At 34.6% G+C, this 21,413-nt stretch overlaps 3 protein-coding genes and 1 long non-coding RNA gene across 5 annotated transcripts; 3 read left to right on the top strand and 1 right to left on the bottom strand.

The window, feature by feature from the left end:
* The first annotated feature begins 3,825 nt into the window (after positions 1–3,825).
* Positions 3,826–5,875, top strand: LOC147840060 (uncharacterized). The gene is made up of 2 exons (XM_087291198.1): positions 3,826–3,952; positions 4,425–5,875. The coding sequence occupies exons 1-2, from the start codon at positions 3,898–3,900 to the stop codon at positions 5,297–5,299; spliced, it is 930 nt and encodes a 309-aa protein (XP_087147324.1). The 5' UTR covers positions 3,826–3,897; the 3' UTR covers positions 5,300–5,875.
* On the bottom strand, positions 5,182–9,905 carry LOC148679569 (uncharacterized). Its single transcript, XR_015945105.1, has 2 exons — positions 9,626–9,905; positions 5,182–6,108 (listed from the first exon to the last, which is right to left on the bottom strand). It is a non-coding gene; the product is annotated as an uncharacterized LOC148679569 (long non-coding RNA).
* Positions 7,425–9,391, top strand: LOC147840059 (uncharacterized). The gene is made up of 2 exons (XM_087291196.1): positions 7,425–7,554; positions 7,941–9,391. Exons 1-2 carry the CDS (start codon positions 7,500–7,502, stop codon positions 8,813–8,815), a joined length of 930 nt encoding a protein of 309 aa, XP_087147322.1. The 5' UTR covers positions 7,425–7,499; the 3' UTR covers positions 8,816–9,391.
* A 1,183-nt stretch (positions 9,906–11,088) lies between the features above and the next one.
* LOC147840058 (uncharacterized) lies at positions 11,089–19,236 on the top strand. Of its 2 annotated transcripts, XM_087291217.1 has the most exons (4): positions 11,089–11,215; positions 11,668–12,479; positions 14,351–14,363; positions 18,359–19,236. In XM_087291217.1, exons 1-4 carry the CDS (start codon positions 11,161–11,163, stop codon positions 18,658–18,660), a joined length of 1,182 nt encoding a protein of 393 aa, XP_087147343.1. In that variant the 5' UTR covers positions 11,089–11,160; the 3' UTR covers positions 18,661–19,236. The 2 variants fall into 2 exon arrangements, with proteins under 2 accessions (XP_087147343.1, XP_087147342.1); XM_087291216.1 differs by lacking the exons at positions 11,089–11,215; positions 11,668–12,479; positions 14,351–14,363 and adding an exon at positions 17,274–17,400 and having other exon boundaries at positions 17,870–19,236.
* Positions 19,237–21,413: the final 2,177 nt, after the last annotated feature.

Here is a 21,413-nt window from a genome sequence, read left to right as displayed (position 1 = left end):
CTCGGTTGTCTTTATTTTTTAAGCGGGCAGATCAGTGGACACTTCTGAATGGCTTGTTTAATGGCCGTTAATAGTCTGAGGCTCATCACTATAATCAGAGCTGCTGAAATCCTCAATAGTTCATGTCAATAGTGTCTGTTTTCACCTCCTTCATTATGCTGATGTCTTCACACGTGTAAATTCCCCAATTAAGCTCATTTTGAGTCAACAGACTCCATTAAACAACACAATCACCTATTGAAACCAGTGTTGGTGTCATGAATGTGGTACTTAAAAACAGATTGATTTATATTGGCAAGTAGAAATGTTTGACCGTCATTTTGTGATTTTCTTTTTTATTGTGAAATAATGCCGTTAAATGTGAAACAATACTATTTATCAAAACATCTACAGTATTAGTATCTGCAGCAAGCTTCCAGCACCATTAAAGCGTTATAAAATAATCAGCATAGCTATAAACAGTTTTCTTTTGTCTTAGCATGAATTATATAGCAGTATATTTCATTTTACTGTTTAAACTTTGCTGTCAAAATCAGTGGACATTTCTGAATGGCTGGTTTAATGGATGTTAATAGTCTGAGGCTCTGAACATTAACCTCTTAAGACCCAACTTGTTTTTTTACATGCATTTTTTTATTTCTCTTTGCTATTTGGGCTTATTGGAAGCTAAATGGAATAAAAATGTCCTCTTTTGATATGAGGTACTTTTAGAGAAAAAATATGTCTATATATGTGGACTCGTGATCCCAATTTACATGAAACACTTTTTCCTGATTGTTTTTAATGCATATATGACATAGAATTTTTTTTATTGCTTAGACCAGGGGTGTCAAACATACGGCCTGCTGGCTTAAGCTTGTGGTCCTCAGCGATCCTACAGGTGGGCCACGAGAAAATTAAAATTAACTCTTAATTTAATAGTATAATTTTTGGATTTCATTATTTATATGCTATATTAAAATGAACGTAGTAATGCAGTTTCTCCAGTTCTGAGATTTATTATTTCAAACTAGGCACAAAAACAGCCTCATTCCTTAATAGTTGATATTCAGTCAGTTCAGCTTAAAGCAGAAGCTGCTCTTTTGCAATCTCCCTGTTGACCTGTGGTTCTCTTTGAATCTGTAGGTTAAATAATAATATATATATATATATATATATATATATATATATATATATATATATATATATATATATATATATATATATATATATATATTTATTTATTTATTTATATATATATATATATATATATATATATATATATATATATATATATATATATATATTAGGGATGAGGGGGGAAAAGTATTTGTATTTGTTGAGGGGGGAAAGTATTTGTATTTGTATTTGTTGAGGGGGGAAAGTATTTGTATTTGTATTCGAGTAAAATTCAAAATGGCGCAAAAATATATATTTTTTCTATTACACTTCTAATTTACGTTATAGTGAAAGTATTGTTTAATTATACCCATTATATAAATTATAGACATGCAATATTGGTTGTTGTTTTTGAACATGTGACAAGAAATGTCATTGAAAAGAAAATAACATAGAAGCCATTATCTCATCCATGGTTAAACCAACAACTAATAAAATACCATTGTGAATATTATGAACCCCACCACCACCGTTCTTGACACTGAATAGACAGAATAAAAACAAATAATACTTCAAAAAAACTGTTCTTCTTCTGAAAGAACTTCTTTCCAATGGTCAGAATTCCAAAAACTAAAATTAACTAAATAAATCTAAATAAACCCCTGCCTGGGAGATCTGGCAGAACAAAAGTATTCTATATAATACTAAAAGATACAGGCCTGCTATTGTCATCTGCCAGCCACAAAACAGACACAAAGTTTTTTTTTTTTTTATGTTTGAAACTGACTTGCTGGGGCAGAATGTGGCTGTGTTGATGGTTTGGTGCTTGTGGAGGATTTAGCAGAGCATAGCTGTGCTGATTGAGGGGATTGATGCTTGTGGGGGGTTCACAGACGTTATCAGGAGAGGATGCTTTTAGTGCATGTGATAATACATTACATAGAAGGTTGCGCAGTGGCACAGTGAGTACCACTGTCGGCTCACAGCAAGAAGGTTGCTGGTTCGAGCCCTGACTGGGTTCTCCCCATGTTGGCGTGGGTTTCCTCCGGGTGCTCCGGTTTCCCCCACAGTCCAAACACATGCAATACAGGTGAATTGGGTAAGCTAAATTGTCCCTATATTGTATGTGTGTGAAAGAGAGTGTATGGATGTTTCCCAGTGCTGGGTAGCAGCTGGAAGGGCAGCCACTGCGTAAAACATATGCTGGATAAATTGGTGGTTCATTCCACTGTGGCAACCCCAGATTCATAAAGGGACTTAGCCGAAAAGAAATGAATGATTATGCATAGAAGATGTTAACAGATGTTTAATATCTCTGCCTCTGCTGATTTCACTTTTGCACACATTATACAGTATCAGTTTGTTTTATCTGCAGCTCCACTCACTGTAAAATTCTTTCACAAAGAACATGAAGTTTTTTTTTGTTTTTTTTTTGACTGGTGGAGGACCAAGAAATGGCTCAGCAGCAGTCTCACTCTTTTTCTATTCGGGTGCCCAAATGTATTTGAGGAGTTTCAAGTTAATAAAAAGTGACGGGAAGCTTTGCTAAGGTTAACTAGCCTATAGCATATATCTTGCTGTCTGCAAAAGACAGTAATGTAGAGGAATAATATAACTCCCATAAGTGCATAATATTCGACACAACTGCACAAGCATCGTTTTAACCTTTATAAACAAACGTTAACGTTACTCTGTCAAAAGTCTATTGTCTAAATTACCGCGCTAACAGAGCTAACGTTGCGTAAACAGAGAGCACCCGATTGCAAACTTCAAAAATGCAGCGTAATGGAATATCAAACTCCGCTACAAGTTTATAAACTGCATCTGGAACCCAATTAAGGTACAAAAATCTATTTATCAAAAATAGTGATGCAATGAAGTATTTTTTTCGCTCAGCCGAGCCTTCTCTGTCTGCTGCTGTGGAGAAACTTGTGCGAGACAGCTTTTACCTCCGCCCCGCCCTCCGACGTAGCGTCTCTCTCTCTCTCTCTCTCTCTCTCTCTCTCTCTCTCTCACTCACGCGGGCATGCACTGTGGTCCCATGAGGAAACGCTGCTTTTTGATATAGTGTTTTTCTTGCTCCCGAATACAAATAATTTTTCAAGTATTTGTTCGAAATAAGTATTCATAAAATCACGCTATTCGTGCCTTTCCGAATACCGTATTCTGGTTCTGCTCCACCCTTAATATATATATATATATATATATATATATATATATATATATATATATATATATATATATATATATATATAATGTGTGTGTATATAATAATATGTAATTAAAATAAAATGCTGATAATGGAGAATAGTAGGCAAAACATGTTTTATATATATTCTAACGCGGAAGAAAGTAGTTCCTCGTACAAAAGGGTTTTTGAGACTCTCCTTATTTGATTTTGTTTTTATATACACAATTATGTTGTCAAACTGTTGTATAAATGCAATATTACACGAGTAGCAGTGCGATATGGCTGTATATGAGCATTGGTTGGGACACTAAGGCATTCCGTCTGTGGTCTCCTGCCAATGCACGCCTCCCACCAGTGCCGATATACAGCTATATTGCACTGCTACTCGTGTGATATTGCTCATATATATATATATAAAAGAGATAGGAAAATGACTGGAGAATTTCTACTATTGGCCGGTCTGCTCCTCCCCTGTAGTGAAGCTCCTCCCCCTCATCAGTTCAGCTATAAATACTGGAATATTCCCATCAGACCACAAGTGAAGACGAGCTTCAGACCATCAGGAGGAAGTGACATCTGCAGAGAGTTTACTGAAGGACGGAGAGAACATGAGTGATCCAGAACCCTGCAGAATTAAACTGGAAGAGACTGAAGAACAAACAGGTTGGTGTTTATTGCTGATTCTTCATTATTCAGGCTAAAGAACAACAAGGATTAAAAACTTTAATCAGTTTATTTGTTTATGTGCACTAGGAAATGTTTTTTTTTTTTAAATAGAAAAATAAATTAGCTTTATTGGCAGTGTAAAATATAGAGACTGTATCTTTTGCAATTTGTAAAAGATTAATTTAACATTTACGATCATAAGACCAAACTAAGTATTAACCAAGGAGATTTGTTTTGTTCAGATTATTAAATTTCTAAATAAAAGTAATAAAATCCTAATTTTTAATATGTTGCAAAAATTGTCCCAATGTCCTGATACTGACATTGGGAAGGATTTAAAACGCTGCACACCACTGAAAGTTTGTGATTCTTCAGTAATTTGAGTCATTTTACTTTTTCATAATTTTCTTCTGTGTTCTTTGTTTACTTGCTAATTTATTCATTTATTTATTTTTTACAATTTTTTTAGACCTTAAAGAGAATGAGAAAAGGGAAGAGCAGACACTTGTAAAGGCGGGGAAAACATCTCATTTACTGACTGAAGGTTTTTTATCAAAGAAAAGTGAAGACCGAAATGATTTTACCTGCAGTCAGTGTGGAAAGAGTTTCAGAGCCAAAAAGAGTCTTAAGATTCACATGAGGATCCACACTGGAGAGAAGCCATTTACCTGTACTCAATGTGGGAAGAGTTTCAGAGTTTTATCAAACCTTAATAAACACAAGCTGATCCACACTGGAGAGAAAACACACAAATGTGATCAATGCGGCAAAACATTTTTGAGGGCTTCAGAGCTGAAGATCCATCTTAGAGTTCACACAAAGGAGAAACCGTATTCCTGTTCTGAGTGTGGAAAGAGTTTTACACGGATAACAAATTTAAGAACACATCAGAAGATCCACACTGGTGTGAAAGAGTATATGTGCTTTGAGTGTGAGAAGACTTTTATTACAGCTGGAGAATTGAAACGGCATCAGATGAATCACACTGGAGAGAAACCGTACAAGTGTTCACACTGCAATAAGAGATTCAGTCACACAGGACACCTGAAAAGACATGAGAGGAATCACACTGGAGAGAAACCGTACAAGTGTTCACACTGCGACAAGAGATTCAGTGTGTCAGGAGGCATGAAAAGACATGAGATGATTCACACTGGAGAGAAACCGTATAAGTGTTCACACTGCGACAAGAGATTCAGTCAGCCAGCAAACCTGAAAACACATGAGAGGATTCACACTGGAGAGAAACCGTACACATGTGATCAGTGTCTGAAGAGTTTCGTACAGTTGATTACTCTTAAGAAACACATGAAAATCCACACTGGAGAAAAGCAGCACACTTGACATCAATGCAGCAAAACAGTTTCTCATCAGGAACGAGTGTTTCATGTGTGAATATGAGAAAATACAGGTGTGAGTGGGGAAAGTCTGTCCAGTTGTTTGTAAATTTTCTCTTATCAGTGATTTGTTTACTCTGAGATTCAAGATTCTCTCCTGTTTTACTACATTTATTGTGTTCGACAGAAAAACCGAATGGTGTATTTTAATGATTTCAGTATTAAAGGTCAGTATTGATAGACTAACACTTTAATAAATATTATAATTGAAAACATGAATTTAAATTTATATTCCCAAGTAGAAATGTGTGTTTATTTAGTTCTCTGTATATTAATAAATCAAACCCTGTTAAATATAAAACAATATAATTTATCAGCACATCTACAGTATTCTCTGTGTGTGCAGCATGATTCCAGCACCATTAAAGCATTATAAAACAACCAGCATAGTTATAAATGTAGGATTATTTGTCTTCGCATATGTTTTATCATTTAGCAATAGATTGTATTGTACTGTTTAATCTTTGCTGTAATTATTTTCTAACCTGTAGACTTGAAATAAAGTTTGGATGAATGAGTGAAACTCGGTTGTCTTTATTTTTAAGCGGGCAGATCAGTGGACACTTCTGAATGGCTTGTTTAATGGCTGTTAATAGTCTGAGGCTCATCACTATAATCAGAGCTGCTGAAATCCTCAATAGTTCATGTCAATAGTGTCTGTTTTCATCTCCTTCATTATGCTGATGTCTTCACATGTGTAAATTCCCCAATTAAGCTCATTTTGAGTCAACAGACTTCATTAAACAACACAATCACCTATTGAAACCAGTGTTGGTGTCATGAATGTGGTACTTAAAAACTGTTTGACCGTCATTGTGTGATTTTCTATTTTCAGTATATTGAGAAATCATACAGTTAAATATGAAACAATACAATTTATCAGATCATCTACAGTAACCGTGTGAGACTGAAGTAAACAATAATATGAATATCGTGAACACATTAAAGGTGTTTATTTGCTGAAATTCATATTGAAATCTGCTTTATTTGTATTGTGCAAAGTGTCTTTGTAAGGCTTTTCTGCATGTTTTAATGCTGTAATGTTTCAATAACTTTCCATTATAAATGTGTCAAGGTCACACGATGACCATCAGGAAGCACACAGCGTCTCATTTCTCACAGGACACGTTCTCTGTTCCCCTGAGTTCGTCTTCTGAGGTAACGGAATTTGATCAACCTTCTTGAGGACATCCTTCACATGCAAGCATTCATGCAAAGACAAAGAATCTGCTGTCATCAGTTTGAACCAAAGAAAGATATGCTGGCATATTTACTGTCATCATGGCAAAGATAACATAAATCAGTTATTAAAAATGAGTTATTAAAACTATTATGTTCAGAAATGTGTTGAATAAATCTGCTCTCCGTTAAACAGAAATTGAGAAAATAAATAAACAGCAGCTAATAATTCAGGGGGCTATTCATTCTGATTTCAACTGTATATACGTGCATAAAAACAAAACTTTGGTACATAGAAATTTAAATGTATATACAATTTGTGTCATAAACATATATTTTATATTTATATATAAGCATTTCCTCAAATATATTTTTCTTATAGAGGAGTAAGAGTTTCTTTTTACTTTCTTTCTTATAGAAATTTGCAAAAGTGCAGATAGCGGCCTCTAGTGGATTTGTCATCGCAAGCTGCAAGGAAATGTTACTGGAGCAGCGTATTTCTGGATTCACAAAAATGTAGCCCTGGGCACATATCACCAATGAACCTGTGTTAACGGCATTAATTTCATTATTCTGTGATGAACCATGATTCCTAGATAATTCAATAAACAAGTTTACCACAGTTGATGGGAAGGTTGGTTTTTGTTTCCAGTTGGTGTTTCTCATTTTTGCTTTAAAACAGATTTTAGTATATTAACAGTATATTAGTATAAAACACTTTGATTATCATTTATAAATAATGAGGAATATAAATGAACAGAGAATGTGTTAATTAGAGGAAAAGAAAATGACTGAAGAATTTCTACTATTGGCTGATCTGCTCCTCCCCAGTAGTGAAGCTCCTCCCCCTCATCATTTCAGCTATAAATACTGGAACATTCCCATCAGTCCACAAGTGAAGACGAGCTTCAGACCATCAGGAGGAAGAGAAATCTGAAAGGCCGAGTTTAGTGAAGGAAAGAGAGAACATGAGTGATACTGAACCTTTCAGATTTAAACTGGAAGAGACTGAAGAACAAACAGGTTGGTGTTTATTGCTGATTCTTCATTATTTAGGCTAAAGACAATAAGGATTAAAAAACTTTAATCAGTTTATTTGTTTATGTGCACTAGGAAATGTGTTTATTAATGGACAAAAAATAAATTCACTTCATTAGCAGTGTAAAATACAGAGACTGTATCTCTTTTGCCATGTGTAAAAGGTTTATTAAACATTTACTATCACAAGATCAAACTAAATATTACCAGAGGAGATTTGTTTTGTTCAGATTAAATTTCTAAATAAAATAATAAATTTTTATATTTAACATGTTGCAAACCTGATATTACCATTGAGAAGGTTTGTTTATCTTCAGTGTTTTGAGTCTCTTTGTTTTTTTACTTGCTAATTTATTCATATTTTATTTTAGACCTTAAAGAAAATGAGAAGAGGGAAGAGCAGACACTCGTAAAAGCTGGGAAAACATCTCATTTACTGACTGGAGGTATTTTTTCAATGGAAAGTGGAGACCGAAATGATTTTACCTGCAGTCAGTGTGGAAAGAGTTTGAGAGGCAAACAGAGTCTTAAGATTCACATGAGGATCCACACTGGAGAGAAGCCATTTACCTGTACTCAGTGTGGGAAGAGTTTCAGAGATTTATCAAACCTTAATAAACACATGCTGATCCACACTGGAGAGAAAACACACAAATGTGATCAATGCGGCAAAACATTTTTGAGGGCTTCAGACCTGAAGAACCATCTTAGAGTTCACACAAAGGAGAAACCATATTCCTGTTCTGAGTGTGGAAAGAGTTTTACACGGATAACACATTTAAAAACCCATCAGAAGATCCACACTGGTGTGAAAGAGTATCTGTGCTTTGAGTGTGAGAAGACTTTTATTACAGCTGGAGAATTGAAACTGCATCAGATGAATCACACTGGAGAGAAACCTTACAAGTGTTCACACTGCAATAAGAGATTCAGTCAGACAGGACACCTGAAAACACATGAGAGGATTCACACTGGAGAGAAACCGTATGAGTGTTCACACTGCAATAAGAGATTCAGTCAGTCAGGAGACATGAAAACACATGAGAGGATTCACACTGGAGAGAAACCGTATAAGTGTTCACACTGCGACAAGAGATTCAGTCTGTCAGGAGTTATGAAAAGGCATGAGAGGATTCACACTGGAGAAAAACCGTACACATGTGATCAGTGTCTGAAGAGTTTCGTACAGTTGATTACTATTAAGAAACACATGAAAATCCACACTGGAGAAAAGCAGCACACTTGACATCAATGCAGCAAAACAGTTTCTCATCAGGAACGAGTGTTTCATGTGTGAATATGAGAAAATACAGGTGTGAGTGGGGAAAGTCTGTCCAGTTGTTTGTAAATTTTCTCTTATCAGTGATTTGTTTACTCTGAGATTCAAGATTCTCTCCTGTTTTACTACATTTATTGTGTTCGACAGAAAAACCGAATGGTGTATTTTAATGATTTCAGTATTAAAGGTCAGTATTGATAGACTAACACTTTAATAAATGTTATAATTGAAAACATGAATTTAAATTCATATTCCCAAGTAGAAATGTGTGTTTATTTAGTTCTCTGTATATTAATAAATCAAACCCTGTTAAATATAAAACAATACAATTTATCAGCACATCTACAGTATTCTCTGTGTGTGCAGCATGATTCCAGCACCATTAAAGCATTATAAAACAACCAGCATAGTTATAAATGTAGGATTATTCGTCTTCGCATATGTTTTATCATTTAGCAATAGATTGTATTGTACTGTTTAATCTTTGCTGTAATTATTTTCTAACCTGTAGACTTGAAATAAAGTTTGGATGAAAGAGTGAAACTCGGTTGTCTTTATTTTTTAAGCGGGCAGATCAGTGGACACTTCTGAATGGCTTGTTTAATGGCCGTTAATAGTCTGAGGCTCATCACTATAATCAGAGCTGCTGAAATCCTCAATAGTTCATGTCAATAGTGTCTGTTTTCATCTCCTTCATTATGCTGATGTCTTCACATGTGTAAATTCCCCAATTAAGCTCATTTTGAGTCAACAAACTTCATTAAACAACACAATCACCTATTGAAACCAGTGTTGGTGTCATGAATGTGGTACTTAAAAACAGATTAATTTATATTGGCAAGTAGAAATGTTTGACCGTCATTGTGTGATTTTCTTTTTTATTGTGAAATAATGCCGTTAAATGTGAAACAATACTATTTATCAAAACATCTACAGTATTAGTATCTGCAGCAAGCTTCCAGCACCATTAAAGCGTTATAAAATAATCAGCATAGCTCTAAACAGTTTTTTTTTTGTCTTAGCATGAATTATATAGCAGTATATTTCATTTTACTGTTTAAACTTTGCTGTCAAAATCAGTGGACATTTCTGAATGGCTGGTTTAATGGATGTTAATAGTCTGAGGCTCTGAACATTAACCTCTTAAGACCCAACTTGTTTTTTTACATGCATTTTTTTATTTCTCTTTGCTATTTGGGCTTATTGGAAGCTAAATGGAATAAAAATGTCCTCTTTTGATATGAGGTACTTTTAGAGAAAAAACATGTCTATATATGTGAACTCGTGATCCCAATTTACATGAAACACTTTTTTCCTGATTGTTTTTAATGCATATATGACAGAATTTTTTTTATTGCTTAGACCAGGGGTGTCAAACATACGGCCTGCTGGCTTAAGCTTGTGGTCCTCAGCGATCCTACAGGTGTGCCACGAGAAAATTAAAATTAACTCTTAATTTAATAGTATAATTTTTGGATTTCATTATTTATATGCTATATTAAAATGAACGTAGTAATGCAGTTTCTCCAGTTCTGAGATTTATTATTTCAAACTAGGCACAAAAACAGCCTCATTCCTTAATAGTTGATATTCAGTCAGTTCAGCTTAAAGCAGAAGCTGCTCTTTTGCAATCTCCCTGTTGACCTGTGGTTCTCTTTGAATCTGTGTGTTAAATAATAATAATATATATTATATATATACTTATAAACAGTTTCTCATCAGGAACGAGTGTTTCATGTCTGAATATGAGATAATACAGGCGTGAGAGTGGGGAAAGTCTGTCCAGTTGTATTATATATATATATATATATATATATATATATATATATATATATATATATATATATATTCTATCGCGGAAGAATGTAGTTCCTCGTACAAAAGGGTTTTTGAGACTCTCCATGTTTGATTTTGTTTTTATATACACAATTATGTTGTCAAACTGTTGTATAAACGCAATATTACACGAGTAGCAGTGCGATATGGCTGTATATGGGCACTGGTTGGGACACTAAGGCACTCCGTCTGTGGTCTCCTGCCAATGCACGCCTCCCACCAGTGCCGATATACAGCTATATTGCACTGCTACTCGTGTGATATTGCTCATATATATATATATAAAAGAGATAGGAAAATGACTGAAGAATTTCTACTATTGGCCGGTCTGCTCCTCCCCTGTAGTGAAGCTCCTCCCCCTCATCAGTTCAGCTATAAAGACTGGAATATTCCCATCAGTCCACAAGTGAAGACGAGCTTCAGACCATCAGGAGGAAGAGAAATCTGCAAAGAGTTTACTGAAGGACGGAGAGAACATGAGTGATCCAGAACCCTGCAGAATTAAACTGGAAGAGACTGAAGAACAAACAGGTTGGTGTTTATTGCTGATTCTTCATTATTCAGGCTAAAGAACTTTAGAGAAGAGTTTATGTAAACTAGGAAATATTTTTTTTTTAAAAAACAGAAAAATAAATTAGCTTTATTAGCAGTGTAAAATATAGAGACTGTATCTTTTGCCATTTGTAAAAGATTAATTTAACATTTACGATCATAAGACCAAACTAAGTATTAACCGAGGAGATTTGTTTTGTTCAGATTATTAAATTTCTAAATAAAAGCAATAAAATCCTAATTTTTAATATGTTGCAATAATTGTCCCAATGTCCTGATACTGACATTGGGAAGGATTTAAAACGCTGCACACCACTGAAAGTTTGTGATTCTTCTGTAATTTGAGTCATTTTAATTTTTCATAATTTTCTTCTGTGTTCTTTGTTTACTTGCTAATTTATTCATTTATTTATTTTTTACAATTTTTTTAGACCTTAAAGAGAATGAGAAAAGGGAAGAGCAGACACTTGTAAAGGCGAGGAAAACATCTCATTTACTGACTGAAGGTTTTTTATCAAAGAAAAGTGGAGACCGAAATGATTTTACCTGCAGTCAGTGTGGAAAGAGTTTCAGAGCCAAACAAAGTCTTAAGATTCACATGATGATCCACACTGGAGAGAAGCCATTTACCTGTACTCAATGTGGGAAGAGTTTCAGACAATTATCAAGCCTTAATCTACACATGATGATTCACACTGGAGAGAAAACACACAAATGTGATCAATGCGGCAAAACATTTTTGAGGGCTTCAGAGCTGAAGATCCATCTTAGAGTTCACACAAAGGAGAAACCGTATTCCTGTTCTGAGTGTGGAAAGAGTTTTAAATGGCAGTCAAATTTAAGAACACATCAGAAGATCCACACTGGTGTGAAAGAGTATATGTGCTTTGAGTGTGAGAAGACTTTTATTACAGCTGGAGAATTGAAACTGCATCAGATGAATCACACTGGAGAGAAACCTTACAAGTGTTCACACTGCAATAAGAGATTCAGTCTGCCAGCAAACCAGAAAACACATGAGAGGATCCACACTGGAGAGAAACCGTATGAGTGTTCACACTGCGACAAGAGATTCAGTCAGACAGGACACCTGAAAACACATGAGAAGATTCACACTGGAGAGAAACCGTATAAGTGTTCACACTGCGGCAAGAGATTCAGTCTGCCAGCAAACCAGAAAACACATGAGAGGATCCACACTGGAGAGAAACCGTACACATGTGATCAGTGTCTGAAGAGTTTCGTACAGTTGATTACTCTTAAGAAACACATGAAAATCCACACTGGAGAAAAGCAGCACACTTGACATCAATGCAGCAAAACAGTTTCTCATTAGGAACGAGTGTTTCATGTGTGAATATGAGAAAATACAGGTGTGAGTGGGGAAAGTCTGTCCAGTTGTTTGTAAATTTTCTCTTATCAGTGATTTGTTTACTCTGAGATTCAAGATTCTCTCCTGTTTTACTACATTTATTGTGTTCGACAGAAAAACCGAATGGTGTATTTTAATGATTTCAGTATTAAAGGTCAGTATTGATAGACTAACACTTTAATAAATGTTATAATTGAAAACATGAATTTAAATTCATATTCCCAAGTAGAAATGTGTGTTTATTTAGTTCTCTGTATATTAATAAATTAAACCCTGTTAAATATAAAACAATACAATTTATCAGCACATCTACAGTATTCTCTGTGTGTGCAGCATGATTCCAGCACCATTAAAGCATTATAAAACAACCAGCATAGTTATAAATGTAGGATTATTCATCTTCGCATATGTTTTATCATTTAGCAATAGATTGTATTGTACTGTTTAATCTTTGCTGTGGTTATTTTCTAACCTGTAGACTTGAAATAAAGTTTGGATGAAAGAGTGAAACTCGGTTGTCTTTATTTTTTAAGCGGGCAGATCAGTGGACACTTCTGAATGGCTTTTTTAATGGCCGTTAATAGTCTGAGGCTCATCACTATAATCAGAGCTGCTGAAATCCTCAATAGTTCATGTCAATAGTGTCTGTTTTCACCTCCTTCATTATGCTGATGTCTTCACATGTGTAAATTCCCCAATTAAGCTCATTTTGAGTCAACAGACTCCATTAAACAACACAATCACCTATTGAAACCAGTGTTGGTGTCATGAATGTGGTACTTAAAAACAGATTAATTTATATTGGCAAGTAGAAATGTTTGACCGTCATTGTGTGATTTTCTTTTTTATTGTGAAATAATGCCGTTAAATGTGAAACAATACTATTTATCAAAACATCTACAGTATTAGTATCTGCAGCAAGCTTACAGCACCATTAAAGCGTTATAAAATAATCAGCATAGCTCTAAACAGTTTTTTTTGTCTTAGCATGAATTATATAGCAGTATATTTCATTTTACTGTTTAAACTTTGCTGTCAAAATCAGTGGACATTTCTGAATGGCTGGTTTAATGGATGTTAATAGTCTGAGGCTCTGAACATTAACCTCTTAAGGCCCAACTTGTTTTTTTTACATGCATTTTTTTATTTCTCTTTGCTATTTGGGCTTATTGGAAGCTAAATAGAATAAAAATGTCCTCTTTTGACATGAGGTACTTTTAGAGAAAAAATATGTCTATATATGTGGACTCGTGATCCCAATTTACATGAAACACTTTTTCCTGATTGTTTTTAATGCATATATGACAGAATTTTTTTTATTGCTTAGACCAGGGGTGTCAAACATACGGCCTGCTGGCTTAAGCTTGTGGTCCTCAGCGATCCTACAGGTGGGCCACGAGAAAATTAAAATTAACTCTTAATTTAATAGTATAATTTTTGGATTTCATTGTTTATATGCTATATTAAAATGAACGTAGTAATGCAGTTTCTCCAGTTCGGAGATTTATTATTTCAAACTAGGCACAAAAACAGCCTCATTCCTTAATAGTTGATATTCAGTCAGTTCAGCTTAAAGCAGAAGCTGCTCTTTTGCAATCTCCCTGTTGACCTGTGGTTCTCTTTGAATCTGTGTGTTAATTAATAATATTATATATTATATATATAGTTATAAACAGTTTCTCATCAGGAACGAGTGTTTCATGTCTGAATATGAGAAAATACAGGTGTGAGAGTGGGGAAAGTCTGTCCAGGGGGGTATTCCAGAAAGCTGGGTTAACTTACCATCTGCTAAAACCTAATCTCTCGGTTGATTTACCCAAAACCTGCTTACCGCGTGTATGTTGGTTCCAAAACAGGTGACAAGAGTTAGTTAAATCAACCTCCTGAAGATAACCGCGGGTTAATGCGCGTGCACGGCACACACCTGAAGGCATTTTCAGTAGATCGCCGAATTCACGAGTCACCATAGAAAGTCACGGTGAGAAAAAAAGGGCAACGCACTTTACAGAGGCGAAGCTGGAGGTTTTAAACACAGAGATTACACATCTGCTTCAATGAAGGAAAGAAATATAGAATAAGAAATAGATAAGAAAATAAAAAATAAATAATAAGAAAATTTATTAGTTCATTAAATTACACATGCCATCCCCCATTTTATTGTAATGATAAATTAAACTACTCTTTAACATCCTTTTTGAGTATGTTGTGTAACCATTCATGCATTTAATTTTCCTTCCATTAATTTCTTAAGGCCACAATATGTGTATTAACTAATAAGGCTTATAGAAATTGTAATCTTTCTGGAGCTAGAACTCTGTCCAAAGTCATTAAACACAGAAACATTATCATAAAAGGTAATATTTAATTACTGGAGCTCTTTATTTAACACTCTAGAATATGCTTTCTGACATGCAGCTAATAGAAAGAGGCCTGTCTAACTGCTGTGTCCTATAATAAAGGCTTTTCAGTGGTTGAGTTTTTCACTTAAACCACACACTCTGTCACTGTTGTAAGTGATTGTTGTCAGATAGCTTTAGGTTCTTTTTATTTTGCATACAGACGATGTTCCTTCTGCCTCAACTAACAAGCAGTGTAAGAATTTTCTGCACTTTTCCATATTTGAATATTACTCTTGGATCACAAAATGTTTTATTTACATATTTAAATTCTAAAGTAGCTGTATAAGGTCCATCTTCAAAGATAAAGTCACATGAGCATCAACTTAAGGTGAGAAATGTATATGAAAAATATGTTACACGTTGAAAGGTGTGTGTATAAAGCAGTGTAAAAAATCATTCGTTTTATTTCAGGAAATGAAGAAATGAACAGACCAAACTATTTGATTAAACATAGTTTTTTGACTAATTATATTTTTTTAGCACTCTTCCATCTGTTTTGTCTGCTTGGGTCACTGAGATTTCCTCTGGGTCAGGCTGCAGGTACGTGTCATTGTATAAGGCAGAAAAGGGTATCTTTTGTCCTCCAGCAAGTAACAATGTAGCGCCCAGTAATTATTCTATTTTATAATACATATATAATAAAAATAAACATTGTGTTAAGCAACATTTGCTTTTTTTTACAATATTTGTGTTATACACTTCCTAAAAATCAGCCATTTAGCCTCAACATAGTGATGAGGTGGGGTGTGTGATGAGCTGGTAAGTGGAAGCAGTAATGAGTTTAATAGTTGAAACACCAAAAGATTAAAGATAGAAAATTAAGTTGTACCTGCACACTTATACTTTGGACAAATTTTATATTATCAGTGTCCTTTAGTGACTGATGGAGCTTTATAATCGGCTGCAATTAATGCACACAATAGCATTTAGAAACCCTGAAAAAAATATTATATTAAAAAATGTAGGTGTGTGTGCGTGAATGTATATATATAAGAACGACGTCCTACATCTTAAATTATAGATATATTTTCCTACAAAAGACAAAGCTGCCACTTATAATATTATACAGAAAAATGTGAGGGTGCAGAAGGAGAGAAAATACACAAGATCTGTATGTGATATTCGAACTCGCTCCGTTGTGTGCTTTGTTGTTCTTTATCGACGCACTGTCCACTACCCTATTCCCGTGCTCTGAATCATCTGTGTAATGATACGCAGTGATTTATGACCAAGGAACTGTACGAAAGTGTAAAAAACAGTTCAGTGCCAGGCATACTGTACAGGTGGTCATACTGCCACATTGTACAGTTGCCTAAAATGCCCTGACGCGAATACAAAGAGCTGCACTGAATGTTTTTTATGGTAAGCGCAGACCCGGGGTTTGTCACATTTGATTTCAAAAAGGTTTGTTAAATACATTAACATTATGAATTTGGTTATGAAAAAAACTATGCACTTATAACCCTCTCACAACGAAAAAACTTGTATCTGTGTGTCCACATCCATAAATATTCCCATTAAAAGAGCATGCAATGCTCAGTAAACTCTCTGAAACAGACAAACTCTAAAACATAGCAACTTACTCTCTGAACATAACCTGCTCCGGAGCAGGTTATCTTCAGAGAGTAAGTTGCTATGGCTACTTAACATACCCAGAAGTTACCTCCGATTTTGGAACCAAAGTTGAGGTTATCCACCTACTTACTCTCAAACTTACCCGGGTATGTCACATAACCTGCTTTCTGGAACAGCCCCCAGTTGTATTATATATATATATATATATATATATATATATATATATATATATATATACATTCTATCGCGGAAGAAAGTAGTTCCTCGTACAAAAGGGTTTTTGAGACTCTCCATGTTTGATTTTGTTTTTATACACACAATTATGTTGTCAAACTGTTGTATAAACGCAATATCACATGAGTAGCAGTGCGATATGGCTGTATATGGGCACTGGTTGGGACACTAAGGCACTCCGTCTGTGGCCTCCTGTCAATGCACGCCTCCCACCAGTGCCGATATACAGCTATATTGCACTGCTGCTCGTGTGATGTTGCTCATATATATATATATATATATATATATATATATATATATATATATATATATATATATATATATATATATATATATAAAAGAGAAAAGAAAATGACTGAAGAATTTCTACTATTGGCTGATCTGCTCCTCCCCTGTAGTGAAGCTACTCCCCCTCATCAGTTCAACTATAAATACTGGAATATTCCCATCAGTCCACAAGTGAAGACGAGCTTCAGACAATCAGGAGGAAGTGACATCTGCAAAGAGTTTACTGAAGGACGGAGAGAACATGAGTGATCCAGAACCCTGCAGAATTAAACTGGAAGAGACTGAAGAACAAACAGGTTGGTGTTTATTGCTGATTCTTCATTATTCAGGCTAAAGAACAACAAGGATTAAAAACTTTAATCAGTTTATTTGTTTATGTAAACTAGGAAATGTTTAAAAAAAAACAGAAAAATAAATGGGCTTTATTAGCAGTGTAAAATATAGAGACTGTATCTTTTGCTATTTGTAAAAGATTAATTTAACATTCACGATCATAAGACCAAACTAAGTATTAACCAAGGAGATTTGTTTTGTTCAGATTATTAAATTTCTAAATAAAAGTAATAAAATCCTAATTTTTAATATGTTGCAAAAATTGTCCCAATGTCCTGATACTGACATTGGGAAGGATTTAAAACGCTGCACACCACTGAAAGTTTGTGATTCTTCTGTAATTTGAGTCATTTTACTTTTTCATAATTTTTTTCTTTGTTCTTTGTTTACTTGCTAATTTATTCATTTATTTATTTTTTACAATTTTTTTAGACCTTAAAGAGAATGAGAAAAGGGAAGAGCAGACACTTGTAAAGGCGGGGAAAACATCTCATTTACTGACTGAAGGTTTTTTATCAATGAAAAGTGGAGACCGAAATGATTTTACCTGCAGTCAGTGTGGAAAGAGTTTCAGAGCCAAACGAAGTCTTAAGATTCACATGAGGATCCACACTGGAGAGAAGCCATTTACCTGTACTCAGTGTGGGAAGAGTTTCAGACAATTATCAAACTTCAATGCACACACGAAAATTCACACTGGAGAGAAAACGCACAAATGTGATCAATGCGGCAAAACATTTTTGAGGGCTTCAGAGCTGAAGAACCATCTTAGAGTTCACACAAAGGAGAAACCTTATTCCTGTTCTGAGTGTGGAAAGAGTTTTACTCAGCAGACAAGTTTAAGAACACATCAGAAGATCCACACTGGTGTGAAAGAGTATCTGTGCTTTGAGTGTGAGAAGACTTTTATTACGGCTGTAGAATTGAAACGACATCAGATGAATCACACTGGAGAGAAACCTTACAAGTGTTCACACTGCAATAAGAGATTCAGTCAGTCAGCAAACCTGAAAAAACACGAGAGGATTCACACTGGAGAGAAACCGTATAAGTGTTCACACTGCGACAAGAGATTCAGTCAGACAGGACACCTGAAAACACATGAGAGGATTCACACTGGAGAGAAACCGTACACATGTGATCAGTGTCTGAAGAGTTTCTCACAGTTGATTACTCTTAAGAAACACATGAAAATCCACACTGGAGAAAAGCAGCACACTTGACATCAATGCAGCAAAACAGTTTCTCATCAGGAACGAGTGTTTCATGTGTGAATATGAGAAAATACAGGTGTGAGTGGGGAAAGTCTGTCCAGTTGTTTGTAAATTTTCTCTTATCAGTGATTTGTTTACTCTGAGATTCAAGATTCTCTCCTGTTTTACTACATTTATTGTGTTCGACAGAAAAACCGAATGGTGTATTTTAATGATTTCAGTATTAAAGGTCAGTATTGATAGACTAACACTTTAATAAATGTTATAATTGAAAACATGAATTTAAATTCATATTCCCAAGTAGAAATGTGTGTTTATTTAGTTCTCTGTATATTAATAAATCAAACCCTGTTAAATATAAAACAATACAATTTATCAGCACATCTACAGTATTCTCTGTGTGTGCAGCATGATTCCAGCACCATTAAAGCATTGTAAAACAACCAGCATAGTTATAAATGTAGGATTATTCGTCTTCGCATATGTTTTATCATTTAGCAATAGATTGTATTGTACTGTTTAATCTTTGCTGTAATTATTTTCTAACCTGTAGACTTGAAATAAAGTTTGGATGAAAGAGTGAAACTCGGTTGTCTTTATTTTTTAAGCGGGCAGATCAGTGGACACTTCTGAATGGCTTGTTTAATGGCCGTTAATAGTCTGAGGCTCATCACTATAATCAGAGCTGCTGAAATCCTCAATAGTTCATGTCAATAGTGTCTGTTTTCACCTCCTTCATTATGCTGATGTCTTCACATGTGTAAATTCCCCAATTAAGCTCATTTTGAGTCAACAAACTTCATTAAACAACACAATCACCTATTGAAACCAGTGTTGGTGTCATGAATGTGGTACTTAAAAACAGATTAATTTATATTGGCAAGTAGAAATGTTTGACCGTCATTATGTGATTTTCTTTTTTATTGTGAAATAATGCCGTTAAATGTGAAACAATACTATTTATCATAACATCTACAGTATTAGTATCTGCAGCAAGCTTCCAGCACCATTAAAGCGTTATAAAATATTCAGCATAGCTCTAAACAGTTTTCTTTTGTCTTAGCATGAATTATATAGCAGTATATTTCATTTTACTGTTTAAACTTTGCTGTCAAAATCAGTGGACATTTCTGAATGGCTGGTTTAATGGATGTTAATAGTCTGAGGCTCTGAACATTAACCTCTTAAGACCCAACTTGTTTTTTTACATGCATTTTTTTATTTCTCTTTGCTATTTGGGCTTATTGGAAGCTAAATGGAATAAAAATGTCCTCTTTTGATATGAGGTACTTTTAGAGAAAAAATATGTCTATATATGTGGACTCGTGATCCCAATTTACATGAAACACTTTTTCCTGATTGTTTTTAATGCATATATGACATAGAATTTTTTTTATTGCTTAGACCAGGGGTGTCAAACATACGGCCTGCTGGCTTAAGCTTGTGGTCCTCAGCGATCCTACAGGTGGGCCACGAGAAATTTAAAATTAACTCTTAATTTAATAGTATAATTTTTGGATTTCATTATTTATATGCTATATTAAAATGAACGTAGTAATGCAGTTTCTCCAGTTCTGAGATTTATTATTTCAAACTAGGCACAAAAACAGCCTCATTCCTTAATAGTTGATATTCAGTCAGTTCAGCTTAAAGCAGAAGCTGCTCTTTTGCAATCTCCCTGTTGACCTGTGGTTCTCTTTGAATCTGTGGGTTAAATAATAATAATAATAATATATATATATATATATATATATATATATATATATATATATATATATATATATATATATATATATATATATATATATATATATATATATTAGGGATGAGTGGAGCAGCCGGTATTTGTATTTGTTGAGGGGGGAAAAGTATTTGTATTTGTTGAGGGGGAAAAGTATTTTGTATTTGTATTTGTTGAGGGGGGAAAGTATTTGTATTTGTATTCGAGTAAAATTCAAAATGGCGCAAAAATATATATTTTTTCTATTACACTTCTAATTTACGTTATAGTGAAAGTATTGTTTAATTATACCCATTATATAAATTATAGACATGCAATATTGGTTGTTGTTTTTGAACATGTGACAAGAAATGTCATTGAAAAGAAAATAACATAGAAGCCATTATCTCACCCATGGTTAAACCAACAACTAATAAAATACCATTGTGAATATTATGAACCCCACCACCACCGTTCTTGACACTGAATAGACAGAATAAAAACAAATAATACTTCAAAAAAACTGTTCTTCTTCTGAAAGAACTTCTTTCCAATGGACAGAATTCCAAAAACTAAAATTAACTAAATAAATCTAAATAAACCCTGCCTGGGAGATCTGGCAGAACAAAAGTATTCTATATAATACTAAAAGATACAGGCCTGCTATTATCATCTGCCTGCCACAAAACAGACACAAAGTTTGTTTTTTTTATGTTTGAAACTGACTTGCTGGGGCAGAATGTGGCTGTGTTGATGGTTTGGTGCTTGTGGAGGATTTAGCAGAGCATAGCTGTGCTGATTGAGGGGATTGATGCTTGTGGGGGGTTCACAGACAGTATCAGGAGAGGATGCTTTTAGTGCATGTGATAATACATTACATAGAAGGTTGCGCAGTGGCACAGTGAGTACCACTGTCGGCTCACAGCAAGAAGGTTGCTGGTTCGAGCCCTGACTGGGTTCTCCCCATGTTGGCGTGGGTTTCCTCCGGGTGCTCCGGTTTCCCCCACAGTCCAAACACATGCAATACAGGTGAATTTGGTAA

The sequence above is a fragment of the Danio rerio genome, chromosome 17 (genome assembly GCF_052040795.2).
Source record: "Danio rerio strain M-AB ecotype USA chromosome 17, GRCz13ab, whole genome shotgun sequence".
NCBI classification, from domain to species: Eukaryota; Metazoa; Chordata; class Actinopteri; order Cypriniformes; family Danionidae; genus Danio; species Danio rerio.
Note: the sequence above shows the minus strand (reverse complement) of the source record. Positions and strands in the feature narration are given on the sequence as shown.

Coding starts and splice junctions, on each gene's coding strand:
- LOC147840060 (XM_087291198.1), top strand. CDS start 3,898: ATGAGTGATCCAGAACCCTGCAGAATTAAACTGGAAGAGACTGAAGAA. Junction 3,953..4,424: donor AGAGACTGAAGAACAAACAG/GTTGGTGTTTAT, acceptor CAATTTTTTTAG/ACCTTAAAGAGAATGAGAAA.
- LOC147840058 (XM_087291217.1), top strand. CDS start 11,161: ATGAGTGATCCAGAACCCTGCAGAATTAAACTGGAAGAGACTGAAGAA. Junction 11,216..11,667: donor AGAGACTGAAGAACAAACAG/GTTGGTGTTTAT, acceptor CAATTTTTTTAG/ACCTTAAAGAGAATGAGAAA.
- LOC147840059 (XM_087291196.1), top strand. CDS start 7,500: ATGAGTGATACTGAACCTTTCAGATTTAAACTGGAAGAGACTGAAGAA. Junction 7,555..7,940: donor AGAGACTGAAGAACAAACAG/GTTGGTGTTTAT, acceptor ATTTTATTTTAG/ACCTTAAAGAAAATGAGAAG.